Genomic DNA, 25,528 nt, shown 5'->3' on the forward strand with positions numbered 1-25,528 from the left:
ATATACCACAATGCATTATGTAGTGGTTCTGCATGACATAGTTTCATGACAAGGTCATGGTTAGAGAAACCGGAATGTTTATATGGCGAGCGATTTGACCCCTGCCCTCAAGTTTAAGTTTTTGGCTGCCCCTTTCTAAACAAGACCCTGCATATGCGCTGTTTCAGTTGGCATCCCGACATTTCTTTCAACTTTTCTCACTTTCTTTGTCCGACTTTTTCCATTATTTGTCTGATATTATTAAACATTAAATTTGTTTGAATTATGAATTGACAAGTTAACATATGATTTTAGATTTAATATTTATGACTTTCTGATTGTTTCGTTACATGACAAACCTTTTTAATTTTCATTCAGTAATTCTTTGATGAGAAGACATTAATTTTGTGTACACATTGATTCTATTCTCACATATTTCCAAGAGTCTCCATTTATTTTTATCACACGGCCTTGTTTACTTTTCTTTCGTTCCCTTAATTTCTTTTCTGTGCGTTTCTGGCCCTTCCACGCAGTGGAATTTGCAAGCGAAATAAATTGCCGAAAACATATATTAAGCGAGTGTGAAGGCCAAGTGTTGAATTGTTTGGTTGACTATTTCATGTCATTGCAGCGCCCATATTTGATGGTAAGTTCGGAGAAGACAAGAATGAGGTATTCTAACGTACCTATGTAGGGAAACACTACCATGCGTCTTCTACAGTTTTTGAGATACTCTGTCCGACTTGGATTGCATGTCTGCGAATCTATCGAAGTATTTTTTCTTATCGATGTGTTAGTTATCTATCAGATGCATCGAGTGACATCTCTAAGTCTTCGTCCCGAAGACCGCTTGATGTTTTCTCCCTTTTTTTACTCAATGTGACCTTTGACCTGTACAAGTGACCTCTGCGCCCGCCCACGTCCGCAGTGCGCTGGCTCGCATGCTGTATGCTCTTCTATGTATACTCTGGCTGTCTATATATATACATATATATATGTCCGTCAGTCCGTCAATATTTGCTATTTTTCATGTTAGCGCGATTGTGTGCTGCGTATATTTGTAGTCAATATGATGTTTGCGTTGATTGTCAGTGTTAACAAGGTAGGGTTGCGCACTTTGCAATCGAATGACTTTAGGACCAATTTTCACCCAATTTCACTTTTTTCTCTCCTTTTTCACTGTGACATTGCACCCGTATATGACTGGATATACCTCTGTAGTCAATGTTTTTAAAGTTTTTCTGCAATTGTTATTTTTGCTCTTTTTTCACATTTCCAGTAAGCTGTAGCAATTTGTAGTAATATTTCAAAGGAAAATGCTTCTGGCAGGTTAATATTGCTTGCTGTAGATTAAGACTAGGTAACAATATTTGCACCTTTCACAGCAAATTAACTGCTGAAGCAACTGCGCATCGTTGACATGACAAAGCTAACTGAGCGATATATTTATTATAACATATGCATGTTATATTTTACCAGCAATAGCCGTTTCCTTACCAATCTGATTTTACTCCAGGAGTAAGCGCTGGCTGCAAGCGCGCATATATTTAGAAGAATCCTTTGCCTAACAATTGTCACAAGTCATTATATGTGTACATTGTAGCCATTGTATCATCCTTCCTGCAACTAATAATCCAATTTAATATTTCTTTTCCTCCAACCTCTACAGCTGGGCTGCCAGGTGAGGGTTATACCCTTTCATTCACTTCAACAATCTCCCGCGATTGACTTATATATGTCTGCAAAAAAAATAGATAAAAAATTTAAACGAAATTCCACCACTGAATGGATTTTTGCTAATTTTGACCTTCACCAGATCTGAAACTTCTGTATTTTGACAGTTATCACTGTCTCCTTTATTCAAATTTCAAATAATCTTTTGACACAAGTGGGATAACTCTAAGACTCACAGACTTCTTGATTAAGTATCGCGGGAGACTGTTAATCATTCATTCCATAATTTTTTTCTTTTCAAGTTTGAAGAATTCCACACTGTCCTGTCACATGACACCCCAATCCAACTTATGCGTCATTTTAATCCCTTTCCACCCAAACACTGCGTATTTTAGCATTCTGATATCGGTGGATCGAGGTTAAAGCGAACATGGTGCGGGGACCTATTTCTGATCTGTCACTCTTCATGGCTAATGCGCATCCAAAGTAGCCAGAAACTGACTCACAGCTAGAAATTCACATGGAATGAAAACACAAATGTCAAATTTTCAAAGAAGGTCACACCACTGAATGTTTCTAGTCACAGATAGATATCACGAGAAAGGAATGGAGACCAATCTACATACAGCCTTTAGATATGAACACACTATTTGGGAATGCCTGCTCATCACACAACCAAACACACGTGTAGGACACGATACCTTAGATTATCTAATGCATGGCTGCCTAGACACACATGGGCCACAAAAGCTTTCAAGTTTGTAATTCTTTGAAGTAAATAAGTCAGCACGTTCATTTATTTCAGAAACCGTTATGAATCAATGTACCTTAAGTATGACCTTGAGAATATGTTACAAAGGGAATATTTATTAAATAAGATCAGCATGACAGATATCTTACATATACATGCTTTGTCTGCTCTCAAGCATGAATCAACTTTCCTCAAAACGTATTTTCAAAATATTTTTGTGATTTATTCATTCTGAAAGAAATTTGTTCATAAAAAAATACATCTTATTTATGCATGCTGACATTCCTAATAAGATCTTGTCCTATTTTGAATAAGGCGAAGTTTTGATTTTAAGATTTATGACAACAAAGGCATGTTGTCATGGAAATATACGAAATATGATTTTGCATGCAAAGGGGTTCTTTTCAGTTGAACATGAATTTGATAAATGATAATTCCGTACATTTCATGGGCTTTTGTTTGGATTAGTTTGATATCATACACCATCTGATATTGTAACGTTCTTCTGTCTCTACTTACATAGATGTGGAACTTTAATCTGTGATGTGTGATATTATTATTTTGACAGAAAATAAGGATTTATGTTCATTTGTGTTGTTTAGGATGAATGCCCAAAGATGTAGCACAGAAAATTCAAAATACAAGTTTTAGATAGGTCACTGACTGGAACATTACATACCAAATTGAAATGGTTATACCAGACATGAGTATATTCAATTGTCTCACACTTAATGGTAACTGTGGTAGAGACTTTGAAAATGCAACTTTTCCTGTGTTTATGCTATGAATTCAACAGAGCCATTGCGCACTCCCCATGCAACACCATGTGCATCAGTTGTACAACTGTGCGCGATGCCGACATGCTTTCTGCTTCAATAGATCTGTGTGCACAAAGCGCATATGCAACCAACCATAGGTCGAAATTATGTTATGGGCATAATTTAGCAAACCTCCCAAAATATTTCGGATATTTGCGCAAATAAAAGACAAAATTGCAATCATGCCGCAAAGCTGTTAACGATCGCAAAATTGTATTGTAGAATAATGATGCCAAACTTGTTTTGCAGATTTTAGCGCGTTTTGTCGTTTGCGTACATTATGTATGTTTGAATCTCTTATAGTGCCTTATCAACCTCTCAACCTTCATGCTGACCCCATTTCTGCCAATGAGATCGATGTTGTGTGGGATCCTCCCCAGGAAGCAGATTCCATCGACAGTTACGAACTTTATTACAATGACTCACATTTCCGCCAAAATGTCCGCTTGAGTATCAACCCGCCTGTCGCAAAATTCCGCCTGACAGACTTGACCCCAGACACTGTGTATCATATCCAAGTGTCCGCCAAGTCAAAAAGAGGCGAGGGACCCAAGACGCCCACGATACAAGCGAAGACGAAACAATTCAGTGAGTTTTTCCGCAGTGGTTGTAGTACCTGTTGCAGTATTGTTGATAAGTTTTTTGTGGCCCATATATAAGTATTGTCTGTGGCAGTGGTCCCATTGTAATCAGTTCTTTTTTCCAAGCCACTGTTTTAAGTTAACTGTTGTAGTGCAGTACTTTGCGAGATTTTTGTGTTTGATTTTATGATGAAAGAGCTCACGGGATCTTGGTCAAAGGTAAGTAAACAGAAGTAAATTATGCAATATTTGATTCAGGAACTTGATTAAGATAATTTGATTTTCAAATCATAATGAACCTGATCTTGACATTTCTTCTTTTAAAATCTTCCAATATAAGAAATAATGTTTTTCGTAATTGTTATAAGATATCAAGAAATTAAATTGCCGTTAGCAACAGATGACAACGTAATACAGGAAGGTAATATTTATTATGAAGAAAAAATGTTTCTGTGCATAAAGTAAGACTAGTTTAAGGATTATAGTTTTTGGTAGTATCATTGGTTATATTATTATGTATCCTGATCCCTGAAATTCATTTGTTTGGTGTATATATTTAGAGTGTATATACTGTTTAGAAATGAGATCCATACCCACTTGATGTTGTTGTTGTGAACACTATACAGTGAGAATAGCTGTTGTAGATATTCAATGGATCAAAGCTCACATACCAAGTTTAGTCCAGATTGATTGTGATGTGTTATATATTAAGGGACTAAATTTAAGGTAAGTGAGATTAGCATAGAGAAAGGTCACGGATCGAAATAAAAGATCCTAGAGATTGTTCCCTTACGTTTATGCACATCAACATTGTTTCTGTTTGTTCTTCCATTCACCAATCATGTGTTGATACTTAGCAAACTGCACGTGTGGAGAGATAGCACCACTCTTAATTCTTCACTTGAAATTCTCAACCAAAAACGTTTGATGAGTGCAAGACATGGGCAGTTTAGTTTGAGAGTATTTAGGTCAAGGTTTAGTTAAACATGATTTTTTCACACGTTTGTAGTGTGTGCAGGATCTCCATTTCGTGGAATTGATTTTCGGTTTTAGTCACCACTGCCAAAAACCATGGTCCAACAATTGGCTCTAGTTTCATATACAAACTACAGGGCTGTATCAAAAGTATTCATGAAATCTAATTAGCTCTAGTTCATATACAAACTACAGTGCTGTTGGTTGATGCATGTCATCGTATCCCATTTGTGTAGATTAATGCTCATGATATCAATCACCGGATTGTCTGGTCCGTACTCGATTATTTATAGACTGCCGTCATGAAGCTGGAATATTGCTAAGTGCAGCGTTAAACAACAAACAAACAAAACCAAAGGCCTGGTTTGATTCCCAACATTATAATTTGTGTCCATTGCTGGTTTCCACTGCTGAGGCAATATAAAACCCTCACTCACTCATGCATGATAATTCATAGCCTGGAATGTCAAAACACCGGTTGACTTGTGTCATCCTGGACGTGCAAGGAGCTTCTCTCCATCTCAATTCTCAATGCATCTCAACTCTCACTATGCATCTCAAGTCTCTCAATGCATCTCAACTCTCAATGCATCTCAACTGTCTCGAGGAAAGCATTTAATATTTCATTTCCTAAAATAGGAGAGTGAAATTCTTAGCCATTTCATGTCTGCCGTCTTGGATTATTGTGAATACTTTTGATATACCGCAAAATGTTGACAATATTCATATAAATTCATTCATAACGGAGAAATCTGTTCGGGTAGCATTTTGACAGATTACATCGGTTCAGATCCCAACATAGATATGTGAATCCTGTTCTGTGGGACTATCTGACATGACATTGTTGGAATATATCTTAATGCAATCCCTAAATCCGTTTCAGTTTCTATTTTATGAACTGAAGTCTCAAGTAATTTGACAACTATATCATGATTTATGGAGATCCTGCCCACACCACGCCCCAATTAGTTTATTTTGAGTTAAGGTAGAGAAAAGAAATTGATGATTTGAATTTTGTTGAATTTGTTTCAGTTACAATAGCACAAATTATCATGACCATAACCTTATGCATGGGAAACAGTAAGGGATACTATAATCCCATCCTGATGCTGACTGCCCGAACAAAACCAAGATGGCTGCTCTGTGTCATGCTCGCAGATGCAATAACTCTGTAGCTAGTAACAAGACTCCAAGTATGATGAGACTGCATGAAAGGCATACCTGCCATCTTGTCAACACTGCATGAACATGTTTTAGTTTTATTTCGATTATTTACTTTGTTTTTCACCCCCTTTACCTAATCACACAGTCCCTGAGGCCCCACCGAAGGCAGTTAGTGGCCGAATCCTTGACGCCCACCGAATCACAGTTTCTTGGGACCCTCCCAGTGCTGACAAACAAAATGGCGACCTTGCTGGGTATAAGATTTATTATGTGGAAATTGCCGATGCTAAGAACGACAGTGATGCTATGGTCGCCAAAGTTAACGGTGACACTAAGTCTTATACCCTCAAGGATCTCAAAACAGCGACCAAATACAAAATTTGGGTTGTGTCCCACACAGCAGTGGGTGATGGGCCTCCATCTCAGCCAATCATTGTGGAGACGGAAGAGGATGGTACGTACACAAGAGTCGCCTCCCTTTGCTGTTTAATTCACAAGTTAACCGGTCTCTTGTTTGGGTGGCAGTTTGTTTGTTGAGTTCTAATCACCTAGGTGACGTTTGGGCATTAGTGGGTGCTCCTATATATATAACACTGGGTTGAAGCCATCGTCATCCCTTCGTACTGACAATCCTTGGCCTTCATTGTCATCGTAGTCAAAATTGACAATTCCAAATTAATTCTAGGTCAAATTGTGTCCATGTTCATTTCCGTATCAAAATAACCCCTCCCGACCACCGTAACTCATCACTGTTGCCATGGAAACTAACAATATAATGGACTTGACCCGAGTGTAATTGTCAGTAGCATCCTTTAGTAGAAATATCTACGTCCCAAGTGTAGCGAGTTCGTTCATGAGACTGGTAACCGAACTTAGTATCAGGATCGTGTGTCGGTTCATACTAACAGCTTGAATGCTAACTGTAAGTACTTTCTTCTAGATCTTGTTGTCTGTAAATTGTGCATGCAGCTTTTTCTTGTTCGATGTTTCGTACTTGATGTGAAGTTTCGTGGTCTTTTCATGCTGTCTTTTAACATGGAAGTCGTTCCATCTTTGTTGATGACTCCGTCTCTTTCAGCCTTTTTATCTACGGACACGTTTGAAAAGGAGCCGAAGATTACAAATTTCTAACGAATAAACTTACCGTCGAGAAATATTTGAATTGATGATACCGCATTTAATAATAAACATACCTAAAACACTTTATTTTGATTCTGTGTTGAACATTAAGTTTGAATTTATTCTTAGTTAAATTTATTTTGATTTGTAAGAGTGAAAAATATTTTGAGTTGCTAGGCTCCCAATTTTCATACGCAAGTGTCCCAGGATAGTACTAACATTTTCTGACCCAACCCTTGAAGCACAAAACCACATCAAGTATGAAATACAATCTGTTGTGTGGAATGCTGTAGATATGATTCCTGTCTCCATTTTATTATGGCTTTCCCTATTCATCTGATATAAAATTATCAATAATACATTAACCTTTGATAATTTCACATTTGAATTTCCAATAATTAATTGTGACAGAGCCCCAGATGTCAATTAACACGTTTTAATATCGAAATATTTAAATAATTTCTCATCAGCATGTCTCGTTTTTTTCTGGTTTCGTTCCAATCTATTTACTCAGTCTCCAGCTTATTGACTGATAATCTTGAATTTCAGTAGAAAAAGCATGTTCTCTAGTTTTGGTTTGTTCCGTTGATTTCTGATCAAGACATGCATGAACTCTGGACTTTGATTCTGCCTGTCCAGAGAATCGAAATTCTAAATTTTTTAATCCTAAAGCTTTTTGATTATTTCAGAAATTTTGAAAGCATATTTTCTTTGTTTTGTTGTGTATTTTGCAAAAAAAAACATTTGCATGAACAATGATAAATTTTTGTCTAGTTCCTGGCGAGCCGAGGAAAGTTCGCGTGGAAGCGATCAACTCTACCGCCATCTATGTCGAGTGGCGTGAACCCATTGAACGCCATGGAATCATTAGAGGCTACCAGGTGTACTTCTATGAAGTGGACAGCAATGATGAAACAATACCGGGCAAACAAGCCCGCTTTCATGACACGTTTGATGGCACGAAACACGAGGCAGTTATAACAGGCTTGGAACCAGACACGCGATACAACATCCGGGTTGCCGCCTACACAAGAAAGGGGGACGGGATCCGGAGCAAGGCCAGGGTCATCACTACCAAGGGTGCAGGTCGGTGAAGGTCATTTTTCGGTTCATTTTGGCTTAAAGATTCTTCCTTCTTCAATCACATTTGATTTTATGTGTGAACGAGGATGACATTTTTGCATTTGTTTTCAGTGCCATCGCCACCCAGGAATCTTCATGTAGACCTCATCCAAGAAGATCCTCCAAGGGTCAAGGTCACATGGCAGCGACCTCGTGTGACACATGGTCCTGTGGAAAATTATAAGATCATATGGGGTCGTATTGGGGAGCGTTACGAAGAGAAGATTCTTCCTGCGGAGAAATATTCCTTTGTGACTTACTCTCTTGACAAAGGGACCACGTATGAGTTCAGAGTGTCGGCCAAGAATGATGTTGACTATGGGGAACGTGCTGTTGAGAACATCAAGACACCTGATGGAGGTAATGCATTGCAGAAACTGTACTCTTTCAACAAAGTGATCAAAATCCTGGTTTATGTAATGGAGTTTTGACAGGTACAAGAGTAGCATGTACAGAAGAAATAAGAGTCATGTAATTCTTCAAGTCTATGAATTAGCCTGTAAGTTATGTTAGGTATAGGAGTTACGACATGTACAAGTCGAGGTATGGGAGTTGCGACATGTACAAGTTTAGATATAGGAGTTGCGACATGTACAAGTTTAGATATAGGAGTTGCGACATGTACAAGTCTAGGTATAGGAGTTGAGACATGTACAAGTCTAGGTATAGGAGTTGCGACATGTACAAGTCTAGGTATAGGAGTTGCAACATGTACAAGTCTAGGTATAGGAGTTGCGACATGTACAAGTCGAGGTATAGGAGTTGCGACATGTAGAAGTTTAGATATAGGAGTTGCGACATGTACAAGTCTAGGTATAGGAGTTGCGACATGTACAAGTCTAGGTATAGGAGTTGCGACATGTACAAGTCTAGGTATAGGAGTTGCGACATGTAGAAGTTTAGATATAGGAGTTGCGACATGTTCAAGTCTAGGTATAGGAGTTGCAACATGTACAAGTCTAGGTATAGGAGTTACGACATGTACAAGTCGAGGTATGGGAGTTGCGACATGTAAAAGTTTAGATATAGGAGTTGCGACATGTACAAGTTTAGATATAGGAGTTGCGACATGTACAAGTCTAGGTATAGGAGTTGCGACATGTAGAAGTTTAGATATAGGAGTTGCGACATGTTCAAGTCTAGGTATAGGAGTTGCAACATGTACAAGTCTAGGTATAGGAGTTACGACATGTACAAGTCGAGGTATGGGAGTTGCGACATGTAAAAGTTTAGATATAGGAGTTGCGACATGTACAAGTTTAGATATAGGAGTTACGACAAGTACAAGTCTAGGTATAGGAGTTACGACATGTACAAGTCGAGGTATGGGAGTTGCGACATGTGCAAGTTTAGATATAGGAGTTGCGACATGTAAAGTTTAGATATAGGAGTTGCGACATGTTCAAGTCTAGGTATAGGAGTTGCGACATGTACAAGTCTAGGTATAGGAGTTGCAACATGTACAAGTCTAGGTATAGGAGTTGCGACATGTACAAGTCGAGGTATAGGAGTTGCGACATGTAGAAGTTGAGGTACCAGTATGTATAGGAATGGTTTTAAATATAAGAGTTACAATCAGTATTTGTCTGTGGTAAAAATATGTTCCCAGTAACAGGTAACCCAGTACTCATGATTAAACCCGAAAGCACTTTAAGTTGTTAAGTTTTTCATAGAAGTAGTATAAGGCTCGCTCGCTCGCTCACTCACTCACTCACTCACTCACTCACTCACTCACTCACTCACTCACTCACTCACTCACTCACTTGTCCTTTCAGCTCCAGCAGGTGCTCCTCAGAACTTCACGGCAACTGGCATCAGCGAAACCAGTGTCCACCTCACTTGGGATCTGCCAGCTCGTGCTCTGCGTAATGGGGACATTGTCATGTACCAGATTACGTACCACAAGCTGTCGGACCCCATCAACGAGGAGGACCTGAACGTCACTGACACCTACGTCGACATCACTGGCCTGGAGATGAACACAGACTATCGCTTCAAGATCAAGGCATACACCAGCAAAGGGTCTGGGCCTTGGAGCAACAATCTGCATTTCCGCACATTCGGGCATAGTGAGTATTCAATGGTGTTCACTAACAAGGCTGAAACAATCAGGACATTACTGTGCCAGTCACTCATCCAACTGAAACTCCTTATGCAGAAACTCATGGCAATCATAAGGTGATGCAGTGTTCAAACTTAAGTTCAGGGTCCTTGTCATAACCCTAATGTTAAGAGCTGAAGGGGGTTCCTAGATTATACCCCAGCAGAAGACCTCAGTAAGTTCGGTTGTCCCTGTCATAACCCTTATGGTAAGAGCTGAAGGTTTAAGGGGTTCCTAGATTTATACCCCAGCAGAAGACCCCAGTAAGTTCGGTTGTCCCTGTCATAACCCTTATGGTAAGAGCTGAAGGTTTAGCGGGTTCCTAGATTTATACCCCAGCAGAAGACCCATGTACCCCTATATTTCAAACACTGATAATAGACGTAATCATTATTGGGAGACGATGAGTTGACATTATGCTATGATGAATTATTTACAGTTTTTGTATTCAATAGTTCTTATTTTGGATTTCACTGAGGCTGTGGTATCGATCCTAATTAAAACAAGTTCCGTGGTTCAGCTGAAAAATTGATTGATAGAATTCTTAACTCATTTCCTCATAACTCAATACTTGGGTCAATAGATCCAAAGTTCTGGTCGAGATGGTGTTCAGCCTCTGTTGCCCAAATCAATCTTACACGTTGTATCACCGTATGTTTTCAAATGTAGGATCAAAGAATAATTGCCTCCCTAATATCTCCTCCAGGGGTCGGTGTAAATAATAACATCAGCTGATGGAATGTTTGTCAAATCTTGGACTTGTAGCCATATGTATACAATAGAATCATAACATTGTCTTCTTGTGCCTAGCAGCCTCAGTCAGATAAGAGTGTCGCAGGATCATACGGGGCTTTATAGGAAAACAGTGGGTGATAATCTCTGCATAGACCATAAGATTGTCTTGTGCCTATAGGAGCCTCGGTCAGAAGGGGGTGTTTCAGGATGATACGGGGCTTTATAGGAAAACAGGTGATAATCTCTACATAGACCATAAGATTGTCTTGTGCCTATAGGAGCCTCGGTCAGAAGGGGGTGTTCAGAATGATATGGGGCTTTATAGGAAAACAGTGGGTGATAATTTCTACATAGACCATAAGATTGTCTTGAGCCTAGGAGCCTCGGTGAGATGGGGGTGTGGTGATAATCTGTACAAATACAATATATATATACAGGATCGTCGTATTTGTCCTGTCTAACATTAATGTTAAGAAAAAAGACTTTATGGGGTATCCAGGTTCAAATACTATATCAAACCTCAAGGACCTGAGAACCACCCACCCTTTCTTTCTGACACTGTAGTGTGAACAGGTGCCCCCTCATCAGCAGTTGGTCCATGTTACTGTGTGGTTGTTTCAGTCTCAAGTTCTCAATGACTCTGTGTCCCACATTCTGTTGCTGTCCTTTAACGGGCCTTAATCACTTTCTGCCCCTCACAGATTCTTCCTTCTTTCCTAGATTATCTTCAGAACAATCTGCCTTCACTCTAAACTGTATGTCACTCTGACCACTGTATTGTACATCACCCTTTCTTTCTATCACTGCCATGTGTTCAAATGCAAACATTAAGTCATTATTTTTGTAAGATTTTCTTGTCAACATCAATGCAAAACAAATAAATTACCCGAATATTTCTTTAATTTTGGACATTAGCTAGGTTGTTTCAATGTCGGAGAGAGAACACACAATTACGTTTCTATAGATTTGAGCATCAAATCACGAAGGCTAAATTAGGTCATGATGTAGGCAAAGTGAACAACAGGCCATAGAACTTTATGATTGGAGTTTGAAATGATTTAGTATTTTTCAGGTGTTGACCAAAGTATTAAGTGTGGCACTGTCCTGGGATTAACTATGGCTAACAGTCTGATATTCTGGATCACAAATGTGAAGCACAGAGTTTACTGTTCTTGTTTTACAGTTTTGTCTCACATGAACGGAAAGTTAAAGTGAGCTTGTGGTGCGGAGTGTTGTCCATCATAAACTTGTCCTGTAGCTGACGCTTAACATTTTTTATCACAGCAATTTTGTTTTTCACAAAAATAAAACCAATTTTGAATACAAAAGTCTGCCATGGAGGCCTTATTGAAATGTTATTTTTGCCTCTCATGAATTTTTAAGGAGGGGAGTGGGTGAAATGTTCATTTTTCTACCACTACAACAGTTAACTTTCATATGCCCGTTTATTTAGTTCCTCTAGTCTTGGTTTAAGAAGCTAGCATTTGTGTATATGACCCCATCAGTGATGTTCCTAAATATTGCTCACAGAATTCTGATGGAATGTTAAAACCCGGTCACCATGGCAGCCATTTTGGGATATATTATCATGAAATGTCCTTCACAGTTAGATGAAGTGCTAGAATCCTTTGTTGAACACGTAATGTTGGCACCTGTTTGGATTATTGGTTAGATTAGACTAGGTCCCTAGCAACTGATGATGGGGGACAAAATGGACGGGTTGTAAGGCTAGGTGTACTGGTTGATTGTGTGACATTTTTCACTTACAATATCATTGGTCCAGACTCAATTATTTACAGACTGCATAAACCAAAATGTGAGGCGGGTTTGTAATAAATATAATATTGATTCATATTTAAAGTCTTTTAAACAAGACATCAACTATATTCTTTCCAAGTTTTGTCATAAATAATTTTATATTTTTTTTAAATCCAAGATTATCTCTTATGTGTAAAAACTGTATGGTTTATGAATCTCAATTGTGTCTGCAAAAGTGACTGAGTTATATATGTCAATTTCTTGATTGCCCTTGCTAATAACAAACAGAAAGAAAAACATATCTGATTGACATGAATAGTTTCACATTGTCCTAGTGGCCCAGTAGGTATGGTGTTTGCTCATGTGGAATACCCGAGTTTGTAATTTGCGGAAGTCTGTGTTGAGTATGGGAGCAACGACAATCTTAGGGCTGGATATTTGCCCGACACAAAACTGTTTTACTGTAGAACCACAGACTGTCATGTGGACAAGTGTGTTGGTCTCGTGTCGCCAACTGCGCCTATTTCTGTGTTTTGCTTGAATCCATGAGATGCTGTTCATCCCTAGTCTAAAAGAGCAAGTCAGCAACAGGCTGTTCGAAGCAGCCTGGTTTTGTAATAAAGTAGTACAAGTTAAACACTTTGTTTGTATTTTGTCGATGATACTCAACGAGTGATGTAGAAAGAATCAGACGACATTTGTCTTTTAATTTCCCTTTTTTCTTGCACTTTTTCTTCAACAAAAAATTGTAAATGTTGTTTTTTACATGCTTTTCAGTTTTCTTTCCTTCTCCGCCAAACTTACTGTTTTCAAGTTGTTAAGCCAGTGATTTATTAAACTTTAAATCTGGTTCAAATCGATGTTTTAAAAAATTAGAAAAAAATGTTATTGTTTATTAACATTGTCAATGTGATTATATAAAGTATTTTTTAATATGTCCTTTACCACATTGTCTGCTTTTGTGTTTTGGACTTATTCTGATTTTATCAATTCTGTTGATTCAGTGCCTCCGGCGCCAAAGAATGTCAAGATCCGTCGCACGTCAAGCTCAATCATCGAGGTGACATGGGACGAACCAGACTTTCCTGTGGCAGGCTACAAGATCTACTACAACATGTTCGCGACCCCCGACATGGAGGTGTGGCAGACCCTGGAGACAGGGCCCTACACTGTGGCTGAGATTACCGGGCTCGAAACCCACACCGTGTATGCGGTCAGGATTCAAGCCCGTTCGGTTGATGATCGCTATGGAAATCTGTCCGATATGGTCACCACGGATTTCATACCACCATGTGAGTTTCTAAGGTGTTTGAGGGGCGGTCAGGTAGCCTAGTGGTTAAAGTGTTCGCTCGTCACGCCGAAGACCCGGGTTTGATTCCCGACATGGGTACAATGTGTGAAGCCTATTTCTGGTGTCCCCTACCATGATTTTGTTGGAATATTGCTAAAAGCAGCGTAAAATCATACGCACTCACTTTTAAAGTGTTTGAAATGAGTGATCAGAGATCTGAGTGGGACATATCGGTTTGAGTGGTGCCGCTCTTCAAGCTAAATTCCTGGGTTCCGTTCTACAGTTGGTGATTTATGTAAGACACATTGTGTTGTCTACAGGAGCACCAGTTGTTCATGCTATCACTCTTTGTGCTAAAAACTCGGGATCAGATCTGCGATCGGTTCAATGCGTGAGACCATTCATGTTGTCTACAGTAGCACAGTGGTTTACTGATGTGTACACTGAAGACCTAGGTTCAAGTCCCTGTCTTCTGTAAAAAGACTTAGAGTATGGGTGAACCCAAATTTCAAGTATTTTTTTTATCTCTGTTGAAATATGAAGGCAAGAATATGAATGGCCCCCAGTAACATTGCAGGTGCCAAGAGTTTGAAAAATGTTTCAGTCACTAATTTGACTCAGTTATTTGCAGGCCACCTTGATAAGGCTGAAATAGTGCTGACTGTGGCATTAACGTCATTCATTCACCCACCCTAGAAACCTGTGAAGATCCGGGTTAAAATAGATCTTCCGCTACTATGCTTGTCGTAATGGGCAACTAACAGGATTGGGTCATCAATCAATCATCATATCCCAATTGCGTGGATCGATGATCATGATGTTCATCACTGGATTGTCTGGTCTAGACCTGATTATTTACAGACCGCCATCATATGGCTGGAATATTGCTGAGAGTTGCATTAAAGAAACAAGCAAACAAATGCAAAAAACTCGCCCCAGAATCGCACTGACATCTATTATCTGTTTCAGTCCGCCAGGACGTGGTACAGAACTTCCGTGTCACCTTGCGTACTCCGCACATGGTGAAGCTGTCTTGGGATAAACCAGTCAAGCCGAACGTCAATTCATACCAGGTAAGATGAGTGATGTACCCAGGAAATTAACTAAAAAGTATTGAAATAGTACTGTGACATTCAAGGAAGAATTTTATTTCTTGACAAACATTATTCATGAAATGTTTGGTTGATGCAATTCCAATTATACTTTTATTGGATTTTGTTTTTATGAAACATAAACACTGTTTTAATGGCTTTTGCTAATGCTATTCGTCACTACAATGTAGCAATGCCTTTACTGCTTGTGGGGGCACGGGTGGCCCAGTCGTCTAAGGCGCCGCGATGCAAATGTACAGAGTTGCATCCCTTGTGCATGCCAGAAACCTATGATTGTGGGTTTGAATCCCGGTTCACCCCGATTATGTTTCTAGGTTTGTCAGCACCATACCCGTGCTCGTGGGTTTCACCGAAGTGGTAAACGTCTGAGACCTGCATCACTTCGGGCTTTCCTCCCACATTAAGCTGACACGCCGTGATATAACTGTAATACTGTTAAGATCCGTGTTAAACCCAACTCACTCACTGTTACTGCTTGTGATCATGTGCACCTAACAATGTGAAATATTAAACACGATAATGAAGAAAACTTCCATGATAGACCCCGAAAAAGAATGTATAAATAAAAAGAATTATCCCCTCTTATTGGTTGCTAAAACCATCGGTTGTGCCATTTGAACTAACCACGGCTGATCTGTTCCCAGCTGAGGTATGAGGGCGTGAAGAACTACTGGGAGAATGGAGTGATCAAACAGATCTACCAGGCTCGAGAGGAGGTTCGCATCCCAGGCCAGATGACCACATGGTCTCTGCCCAACCTCCAGCCCAAGATGAAGTTTGACTTCAACATCAGCGCCATCTTCCAGCACGGCAACGCTGGACCGGACCAGCACATTATCGTGGAGACTCTCATTGAAGGTAGGCATCTTGCTTCTCCACGGAGTACTGGGCATTTAGCTGATATTCACTGTCTCGACAAGCATGCATACAAAAAGAATCAGGAACATTCTTCCTTCAACCTAAATCCCTAATTTTGACAATCTGGTGTGTTTAATCGACTATGGCCTCAAGAATTCAATTTGGTCCAATCATAAGTTGATATTTAAATGTTTTCTCTATTGTCTCATGATATGTGCATGGATTTTGATAATTTTAGTAAAAAAAAGGAACCTATTTGAGAATATATACCGTAATTAATGTAATAAGTGTCCTTTCTCTTATAACCACCAATAATAAGTCGTGAGACCCCTATTTAACGATTGTCATTGCACGTTGTTTAGCAGAATATCTGTGAGTTTCAAGGGTCTAATTTTGATTTCTGACTAACCTTGGGCTTCAAAATATGAGCCCTGAAGACTGATGAAAAGTAGGAAAAAGCAGTAAACCATTTCTTTGCTGGTAATAAAGTTTATCATTATGCACCCACCAACATCATGAGCAGGATCCCCTTTGACCTGATCGTGCTAATTATGCCAAATAATGTATACCCAATGAATCCATGATGTACAGGAGTGAGAATCTGTTTGTTTTGTGCTGCAGTTGTAAATGGATCTGAGATGGTGGCCATCTTGTTTTGTCATCAATTGTGTGTGAATAAATAATGAAATTGTTTCATGAGAAGTTATTGTTTTTTGAAAGATTGACAATGAATAATAAAATACCTGTCTGATAGCTTGTTTGTATTTTGTCATAAAATGATGCACAACAAATCTTCACATGTGTCTAAATGTGTAAAATGACATGCTGATTTTCTATAATAAGACATTGAGAATTACATTACGATTGTTTAGTGCTAAAGCTTTTTTATTATTTTTAATATTATTATCATCGTCCTCTTCATCACCATCATCATCATCATTATTATTATTATTGTTGTTGTTGTTAATTGCTTCATGTTAATAAAAACTGTTTAATTTTATGACATGCCCTAACACTTCTACATTTAGCAATGTCCAGTGTAAAACACAAATGAACTTTTGAACACCCCTGATTGCAGCTCCCCCTAGTGTGCATCGGCCAGAAGTAGTGAAGGTTTCCCATGGGAAGATAACTCTCCGGTTGTCTCGGGCATCAGAGAGAAATGGACCAATCAGTTACTATCATCTGATAGTTGTTCCCCAGAAACAACATCAACACAACATACACAAGCTCCCTCAGGATTTTACGCTAGAAATGGTAAGAAATGGAATTTGATTGTCTTTATTTTGTACTTCCTTTGTTTCAAAGTTATTTGAAAGTTAAAAGAAGTAATACATGTAGTTATAAACCAAGGAAATCCTTGTCTCATTTTGTGAGTGCGTCTGACACCTTGTTGTGATGCCATGAATATGGAGAGAATGACATTACCAGCCTGCTCAGTTCAGTGCTTGAGTGTAGGCTTGCTAGAGTTGACAGTGTTTTCTGAAACAATGTCATTTTAGCTAGGGCTGTTGATGTCTACAACTACTACTCGTTGTCATTAGATGATGTTCATGTGATGTTCATAATGGAGCATTAAGTAGATTTTACTTGTAATATATTGGGGGCACGGGTGGCCCAGTTATCTAAGGCACCGCAATTTGCTGAGTTGCATTCCTTGGGCACGCCAGAAACATTTGTGGGTTTGAATCCCGGTTTGCCCCGTTTATGTTTCTAGGTTTGTTAGCACCAGACCCTAGCTCATCGGTTTCACCAAAGTGGTAAACGTCTGAGACCTGCATCACTTCGGGCTTTCCTCCCACATTAAGCTGACATGACATGATATAACTGGAATACTGTTAAAAGCAGCGTTAAACCCAACTCACTCACTCTAATATATGGGCTCTCATAAGCCAGGCGATTGCATCAAACCACTATTGATGTTAACAGCAAGACTGGTGTTAATAACAAGATTGATGTTAATTAATAAATTTATAATTAGGATTGATGTTAATAAACAAGGTTGGTGTTGATGTTTCAGCTGTCCAAGGAGACAGAGAGTGTGGAAAACCCCGCCTCGTATCCTTATATAGCAGCACGATTCGACTCCCGGAGTCTCCCGCCAGACTTCCATCTTGGCAATGGGCAGGAATACGGTGCGTTCTTCAACCGTAGACTTGATGAAGATGACCAGTACAAGGTCTTCTTGAGAGCCTACTCCGTTGATCCGGTAAGTTGAGCTTCATCCACAACTGAAGGGGTCCCTTATTAATTAAACAATACCTTTTTGGAAAGATATGCTCAAGTTTAGTGTATGTGGTCAGATCATTGCTTGGATAGTGGGTAGATAGATTGATACTTCAGTGGATAGCTAGGTCAAAGAGATTTGAAAAGTGCTTATTTTTTATCTTGTGTTCAGTTATTGGTAAGGGGAGATAATTGCACTTGCAAACTTTGTCTCATCATCTCTGAATAAATGCTCTTTTTCAAAACATGAACTCAAGAAAATGCTAGATATTAAATTCTAGTTAAAATAGTGACAGGATCACAGTGAAAATCTGTCCTGACACTGAAACTGAAATCTCCACAATAAAGAATGTTGGGATTTTATCTTTCAACTTATGCTGAAAGAATGCTGGGATTTTATCTTTAGATTTATACGGAAAGTATGCTGGGATTTTATCTTTAGATTTATAGGGAAAGAATCCTGGGATTTTATCTTTCGACTTATACGGAACGAATGTTGGGATTTTATCTAAAGATTTATACGGAAAAAATGCTGGGATTTTATCTTAAGATTTATACGGAAAGAATGCTGGGATTTTATCTTAAGATTTATACGGAAAGAATGCTGGGATTTTATCTTTAGATGAATACTGGAGCTCAAATCTGACAGCCACACCACCTTTGAGAAATGAATGTCATCTGCTTATACATACATGTTTCTCCTTTCAGCGCTTGTACACATCAAGTGAATATTCCGAGATTCTGAGTCTCAGCACCGGTATCAGTGAAACACCAATTGTACGACCGGCTAACCCAAAGACAGTCGACAACCCAAAACCATCCCAGGACGACGTTACGGCACATGACGAGACAAACAGACTATTATTGATCGTTGCGCCCGCCTGCGGGGGAGGCGTATTCCTAATTCTTGTTTGTGCCGTCATTGCTTTTTTAATGTTCCGGTAAGTGGATTGGTTGGTCATGTTTTGCCTTGTGTTAATCATTCCTTATATCACTATGTGCAGTACAATAAAGTAAAGGGGGCCACGGGTGGCCCAGTCGTCTAAGGCGCCGCAATTCGCTGAGTTGCATTCCTTGGGCACGCCAGAAACATATGTGGGTTTGAATCCCGGTTTGCACCGATTATGTTTCTAGGTTTGTTAGCACCAGACCCTAGCTCATCGGTTTCACAAAAGTGGTAAACGTCTAAGACCTGCATCACTTCAGGCTTTCCTCCCACGTTAAGCTGACATGCCGTGATAGAACTGGAATACAGTTTAAAGAGGAGTTAAACACAACTCACTCACTCACCACATAGGAATTCCCCAGCACCCGATGTCTGTCATAACGCCCAACTGAAGGTGATAGAGTTGGTACTTGTTACTACTCTGTCTGGCAGTCAGCATTATGGGGATAAATGAATGGACTGGTCAGTTCGGAGTCAGTATACTGTGTATCCATGTTAAACTGAAATGGTAACGGTGGGCTGGCACTATAGAACCGGCATTAGCCTGCACTAGCACACATGCAAGTACGCATGTATGTCGCTATATAAGTGCAATAATCTTGTATGCGATATAAACATTTATACCACTTTAAAACTTGGCACTTTTTAACACTAGGTATTGGATCATTATGATTGGTGTCATGGTTGTGTTCATATGAAAACTAGATTGCTTACAATACAGTGAGAACAAATTATATAAGCAGCCTTTTATGCTTAAAAAAAATAAAACAGTTGTTTCTCAGACAATGACTTTTGGAAATATAGTGCGGGTGGTGGTGTTTTCTTGGGGTTTTTTTTATATTTTTTTGCTTGTTCAAACTAGTCTGTAACCAAATAACAGCTGTGTACCATCAACCTGGGAAATGGCCTCCCTACATAAACAAGCATACAAACTCGTATAGCCACCATTACCATAACCTGAAATACACAGTAAAGCAGTGCGCATGTAAAGGGAAGTAACTGCATGTTACATGGGATCTCAGTGTTTTTAAGTGTTAAGATTTTTGCGATTTTTTTTTTTTACAATGGAAATAAAAACAAAACGTGAGGCAGTCTTTCTGATGATGCGGGGGGTGCCTGAGAACCAAGACTTTTTCAGCCTTGTTACGTTTGACCGATATTTTCCATGTCTTTTCAGCAAAAAGTCCAATTCCAAAGGGGCCATCCTCGAACCCGAGTCTAAGGTAATGGTAGACATACCTCCTTACCTGGTGGATCCTGTGGAAATGCGACGACAGCACTACCAAACCCCTGGTGAGTACCTGCTGTGTGTCCCCTAGTCTTGCTAGAAACCTAACATGGATTTCGAATCCCAGATTACCTTTGCTCATAGTCTTGCTAGAAACCTAACATCGTGGGTTCGAATCCCAGATACTGTGCTCATAGTCTTGCTAGAAACCTAACATGGTTTCGAATCCCAGATTACCTCTGCTCATGGTCTTGCTAGAAACCTAACATCGTGGGTTCGAATCCCAGATACTGTGCTCACCGGTTTTGCCATAGTTCACAGGTGACCCAGTAGCCTAACGCAGAGTTGTGTCCTTAGTCGTGCTGTAAACTGATGATTGTGGGTTTGAATCCTGGTTCACCCTGATTGTGATTCTAGGTTTGTCAGCACCATAGTGCTTAGGTTTCATGACAGTGGAACTGCATCACCTCTGAATTTCCTCCCTAACCATGATGACGGAAAAAATGCTCAAAGTGATGCTAAAACCTAATTGGGGCGGTGGGGTAGCCTAGTGGTTAAGCGTTTGCTTGTCATGCCAATGACCTGGTTCGATTCCCCACCTGGGTACAATGTGTGAAGCCTATTTCTGGTGTCCCTCTGTGTCCTATGTAAACAGCAGCCCTGTGGGTATTTTAGTTCTAGGTTGAGATGTTTTTTAGAAATTCAATGCATGTATTCCACCAACCCTGAAAAATGGAAAGAAAATAAGATCTATGTCTTAAGTTGAGTTCTGTGGTTCAGATGTAATTTAGATTTAATATATTGTCTGAATACTGTTGTAGGAGATTTGAACCTCACTCTCTCAATGTCTCTCTAACTCACTCACACTTCTGTTGCTCTCTTCCAGCGATGATTAGTCACCCGCCCATACCGATTGAGAGACTTGGAGACCACATTGAAAACTTGAAAGCCAACGATAACTTGAAATTCTCTCAGGAATACGAGAGCATAGAACCAGGTCAGCAGTTTACTTGGGACAACTCCAATTTGGAGGTCAACAAACCCAAGAACCGCTACGCCAACGTCATTGCTTACGACCACTCCCGCGTCATTCTGCAGCCCATTGATGGCGTCCCAGGCAGCGACTACATCAATGCCAATTACATGGATGGATACCGCAAGCAGAACGCATACATTGCCACACAGGTCAGTGTAATTTGGAGTCAAGTTTTATATTATATGGAACTGCAGGGTTTGACCTTGACCTACAAAAATAGGGGTCCAGGGTCCCCCCATAATAGGACCGTGCAGGAGATATGAGGGTCCTGTAACGTACTGAAATGGTGTACTGTAGTGTACTGTAGTGTACTGTAGTGTACTATAAGATTTGATAAATACTTTAATTACAGGACCTTTATAGTTCTTGTCAAGAATTTAGTACAATGTGTATTATTGTGCATCCATGGCAATGCAAAGTATATTTTTTTCTGCGTTCAATCTATACATTTGTGCATATGTCTGCATGTGTAGAACCCAGGAGCGTGTTATCAGGAACACCTATCAGGATTGAGGGCAGATTACTTGGGCTCCACAAAGTGATCTTAGCACTAGGATTGTTGTAGGACTGTGGTAAAGTAGGGGAGATTTAGTCCCTTGCACCTGTTCCACAAAGTGATCTTAGCGCTAGGATTGTTGTAGGACTGTTAAAGTAAGGGAGATTTAGTCCCTTGCACCTGTTCCACAAAGTGATCTGAGCGCTAGGATTGTTGTAGGACTGTTAAAGTAAGGGAGATTTAGTCCCTTGCACCTGTTCCACAAAGTGATCTTAGCGCTAGGATTGTTGTAGGACTGTGTTAAAGTAGGGGAGATTTAGTCCCTTGCACCTGTTCCACAAAGTGATCTTAGCGCTAGGATTGTTGTAGGACTGTTAAAGTAAGGGAGATTTAGTCCCTTGCACCTGTTCCACAAAGTGATCTTAGCGCTAGGATTGTTGTAGGACTGTGTTTAAGTAGGGGAGATTTAGTCCCTTGCACCTGTTCCACAAAGTGATCTTAGCGCTAGGATTGTTGTAGGACTGTTAAAGTAGGGGAGATTTAGTCCCTTGCACCTGTTCCACAAAGTGATCTTCGCGCTAGGATTGTTGTAGGACTGTTAAAGTAGGGGAGATTTAGTCCCTTGGACCTGTTCCACAAAGTGATCTTAGCGCTAGGATTGTTGTAGGACTGTGTTAAAGTAGGGGAGATTTAGTCCCTTGCACCTGTTCCACAAAGTGATCTTAGCGCTAGGATTGTTGTAGGACTGTGTTAAAGTAGGGGAGATTTAGTCCCTTGCACCTGTTCCACAAAGTGATCTTAGCGCTAGGATTGTTGTAGGACTGTTAAAGTAAGGGAGATTTAGTCCCTTGCACCTGTTCGTAGCGCTACAATTGTTGTAGGACTGTGTTTAAGTATGGAAGATGTTTTAATGTCTTGGAAGATGCAATGAATTTTGTTGTATAAAGAAAACTTCAAGAAATTAGAATACTGACTGTCATGGCCATGTTTCAGGGTCCCCTACCTGAAACATTTGGAGACTTCTGGCGTATGGTCTGGGAACAGCGTTCCACCACGATAGTCATGATGACCAAGCTGGAAGAACGCTCACGGGTAAGTTCAAAGTCACTGAGTCGCACAAGCAAATACTTTTGAAATCAAACTTGTCCGTCGCCATGCCGTGAAGATCTGCGTTAGAATTGTCTTCTGCAACAGATGCATGTCATTGTCTCCAAATTGCATGGATCGATGCTCATTATGTCAATCACTTGATTGTCTGGTCCAGACTGCATGAGTGGCAAATCATGCCATGGACCCTACAAAATTTATTAATGGACTAGAAATTATATAGACCTAGGTCAAACCTGCATAAATATAGTTGCTAAGGTCATAGTACTTATGTTTTCTCTAATATGTTTCAGTCTATCTACTTTCACATATAAATTAATTCACTCATCTTGCATTTACTGCTTGGAAATACTTAATTATAAATTATTAAAATAAATAATGTTTGTTGTTGTTGAATGATCTTTCAAAAGTGTGTTTTTAGAGCCCTTTTCATTTTATCTCAAGATGAGGTGATGTTTTACCCCTTTTTTCATTTTTTATTTTTTTATTTTCAGATTAAATGTGACCAGTACTGGCCATCTCGTGGAGCTGAGACTTACGGCATAATGCACATTCATCTGGTTGACGTCACAGAACTAGCTACGTACACTGTGAGAACATTCCAAATTGCCAGGGTAAGAACTGTCCTAAGAATAATGCTCATATAGGTGGACGCTAAAGGACTATCATAGAATAAGTTTTTGAAATGCATTATTTGACATTAGTTCAACTACCCTGATATTAGTTCAACTACCCCTTTGGTGAGACCTGTGAAGATCCGGGGTAGAATAGGTCTTCAGTAACCCATGCTTGCCGTAAAAGGCGACTATGCTTGTCGTAAGAGGCGACTAAAGGGATCAAGTGGTCAGACTTGCTGACTTGGTTGATGCATGTCATCATATCCAAATGGCATAGATCGATGCTCATGATGTCAATCACTGGATTGTCTGGTCCAGACTCAATTATTTACAGACAGTCGTTATATATAATTGAAATATTGAGGAGTGCGGTGTTCAGGTACAAACAAACAAACAATTAAAACCCCTTTGGTGACTCATGTTAGTGTAGGTCCCCAGCAAGAAATGCTGATCACGCGAGGCAGCAACATTGGTTGTGAGGTCAGACTCGGTCACTCAGTTCATTGTGTCATCATACCCATAAACCATGTACATTGCTCATAAATAATAATCACTGGTTTGTCTGGTCTAGATCTCCTTTCCCCCCACCCCCATCATAAAGCTGGAATATTGAGTGGGTGTTGAAAACAAACAGTGACAGTAAGCCCCACAAGACACATGAAAGGTGTAACAGAGTGGGTGGTTCACCTGACAGGAGTCCTACGTTGGTGAAAGGAAGGGAGCACAGTGCTACAGTTGTTAAAGGCAAAGCGATTTGCTGTGCAGAGTTGTGCCCCTTAGGCTTGCCAAAAACCCATGACTCTGGATTAGCACTGATTATGTTTCTAGGTTAGTCAGAACTATAACTGTGCTTGTAGGTTTCACCGGGGTGTTAGATGCCCAGTCCTGGGCCCACTTGCACAAAGTGATCTTAGTGCTAAGACCATTGCAACTTCCATACTTCAACAAAGTCTTAGCACTAAGAATGCTTTGTGCAAGTGGGCCTTGGATCTCTTCAGACTTTCCTCACTCACTCACTCACTCACTCACTCACTCACTCACTCACTCACTCACTCATTGATGTCTGTACAACAATGTTGACACAATTGAAGTAACATGTCTGTTGGTGTTGACAGTACGGCTGCCCAGAGAAGCGTGAAGTTCGACAGTTCCAGTTCACTGCCTGGCCAGACCATGGTGTCCCAGACCACCCGACACCACTTCTGATGTTCATGCGCAGAGTGAAATCCAGTAACCCAGCCGATGCTGGGCCCATGGTGGTGCACTGCAGGTGGGTGCCTCTGGTAGCTCATGAAACTAGAGTACAGTAGAGTTCCCACAGGGCTTAAAAACACTTGGAACTTCAACAGCTGTTTTGAAACATGTTAAATTTATTTAATCAAGCTGCTGCCAATCATGTTGGACTATCAAAACAATGAGGAGAAATTCTCTTTAATACGTCTTGTGTTTCTGGTTCCATCTATATAGGTGACCCCTTTTGGCCAATCAGATTGCTGCAGTTTAGTAGCACCATGTAAATAACCTAAATTCAGGGATGAGAATCCTCTTCAGATCCGTGAATTTCCGCAAATTTTAGTGACCACCAATTTTTTAAAATCTCACGGCTTCCCCCATAAACACCCCCAATTATAGACAACGCTCAACTGCAAGGATATTTCAGCTGAAAGGTAAATATCCATTCTCATCCCTGTAAATATGATATATATATTTTTCTTCTTAGAACTTGTAGATCTTTGAGTCTCTGTAAAAGAAATTTGTCCTTGTAGAAACCCTTTATTTTCTGTCCTTCCTTATTGTTAGCTAACTTTATAGTGTGAAGATTATAGTCAGAGGC

The 25,528-nt window shown here is 39.9% G+C and overlaps 1 protein-coding gene across 25 annotated transcripts in view; it reads left to right on the top strand.

Annotated features, from left to right (window-relative positions):
* Positions 1-25,528, top strand: part of LOC124142441 (tyrosine-protein phosphatase Lar-like) — a 483,544-nt gene that overhangs the window by 449,140 nt on the left and 8,876 nt on the right. For 19 of the 25 annotated variants that reach the window (XM_046510959.2, XM_046510976.2, XM_046510967.2 and 16 more), the window contains 18 exons: positions 611-625; positions 1,649-1,660; positions 3,526-3,810; positions 6,088-6,396; positions 7,836-8,147; positions 8,256-8,543; positions 9,959-10,252; positions 13,782-14,069; positions 15,038-15,141; positions 15,825-16,038; positions 17,117-17,295; positions 18,059-18,247; positions 18,973-19,205; positions 20,388-20,503; positions 21,325-21,623; positions 22,964-23,062; positions 23,572-23,691; positions 24,810-24,964. In XM_046510959.2, the coding sequence (XP_046366915.1) occupies positions 611-625; positions 1,649-1,660; positions 3,526-3,810; positions 6,088-6,396; positions 7,836-8,147; positions 8,256-8,543; positions 9,959-10,252; positions 13,782-14,069; positions 15,038-15,141; positions 15,825-16,038; positions 17,117-17,295; positions 18,059-18,247; positions 18,973-19,205; positions 20,388-20,503; positions 21,325-21,623; positions 22,964-23,062; positions 23,572-23,691; positions 24,810-24,964 (3,511 nt within the window). The remainder of the gene's footprint in view (positions 1-610; positions 626-1,648; positions 1,661-3,525; positions 3,811-6,087; positions 6,397-7,835; positions 8,148-8,255; positions 8,544-9,958; positions 10,253-13,781; positions 14,070-15,037; positions 15,142-15,824; positions 16,039-17,116; positions 17,296-18,058; positions 18,248-18,972; positions 19,206-20,387; positions 20,504-21,324; positions 21,624-22,963; positions 23,063-23,571; positions 23,692-24,809; positions 24,965-25,528) is intronic. The other 6 variants (XM_046510916.2, XM_046511085.2, XM_046510933.2 and 3 more) reach the window with 4 other exon arrangements.

Source organism: Haliotis rufescens, unplaced genomic scaffold (genome assembly GCF_023055435.1).
Source record: "Haliotis rufescens isolate VD_foot unplaced genomic scaffold, xgHalRufe1.0.p SCAF_2, whole genome shotgun sequence".
Lineage (NCBI taxonomy): Eukaryota > Metazoa > Mollusca > Gastropoda > Lepetellida > Haliotidae > Haliotis > Haliotis rufescens.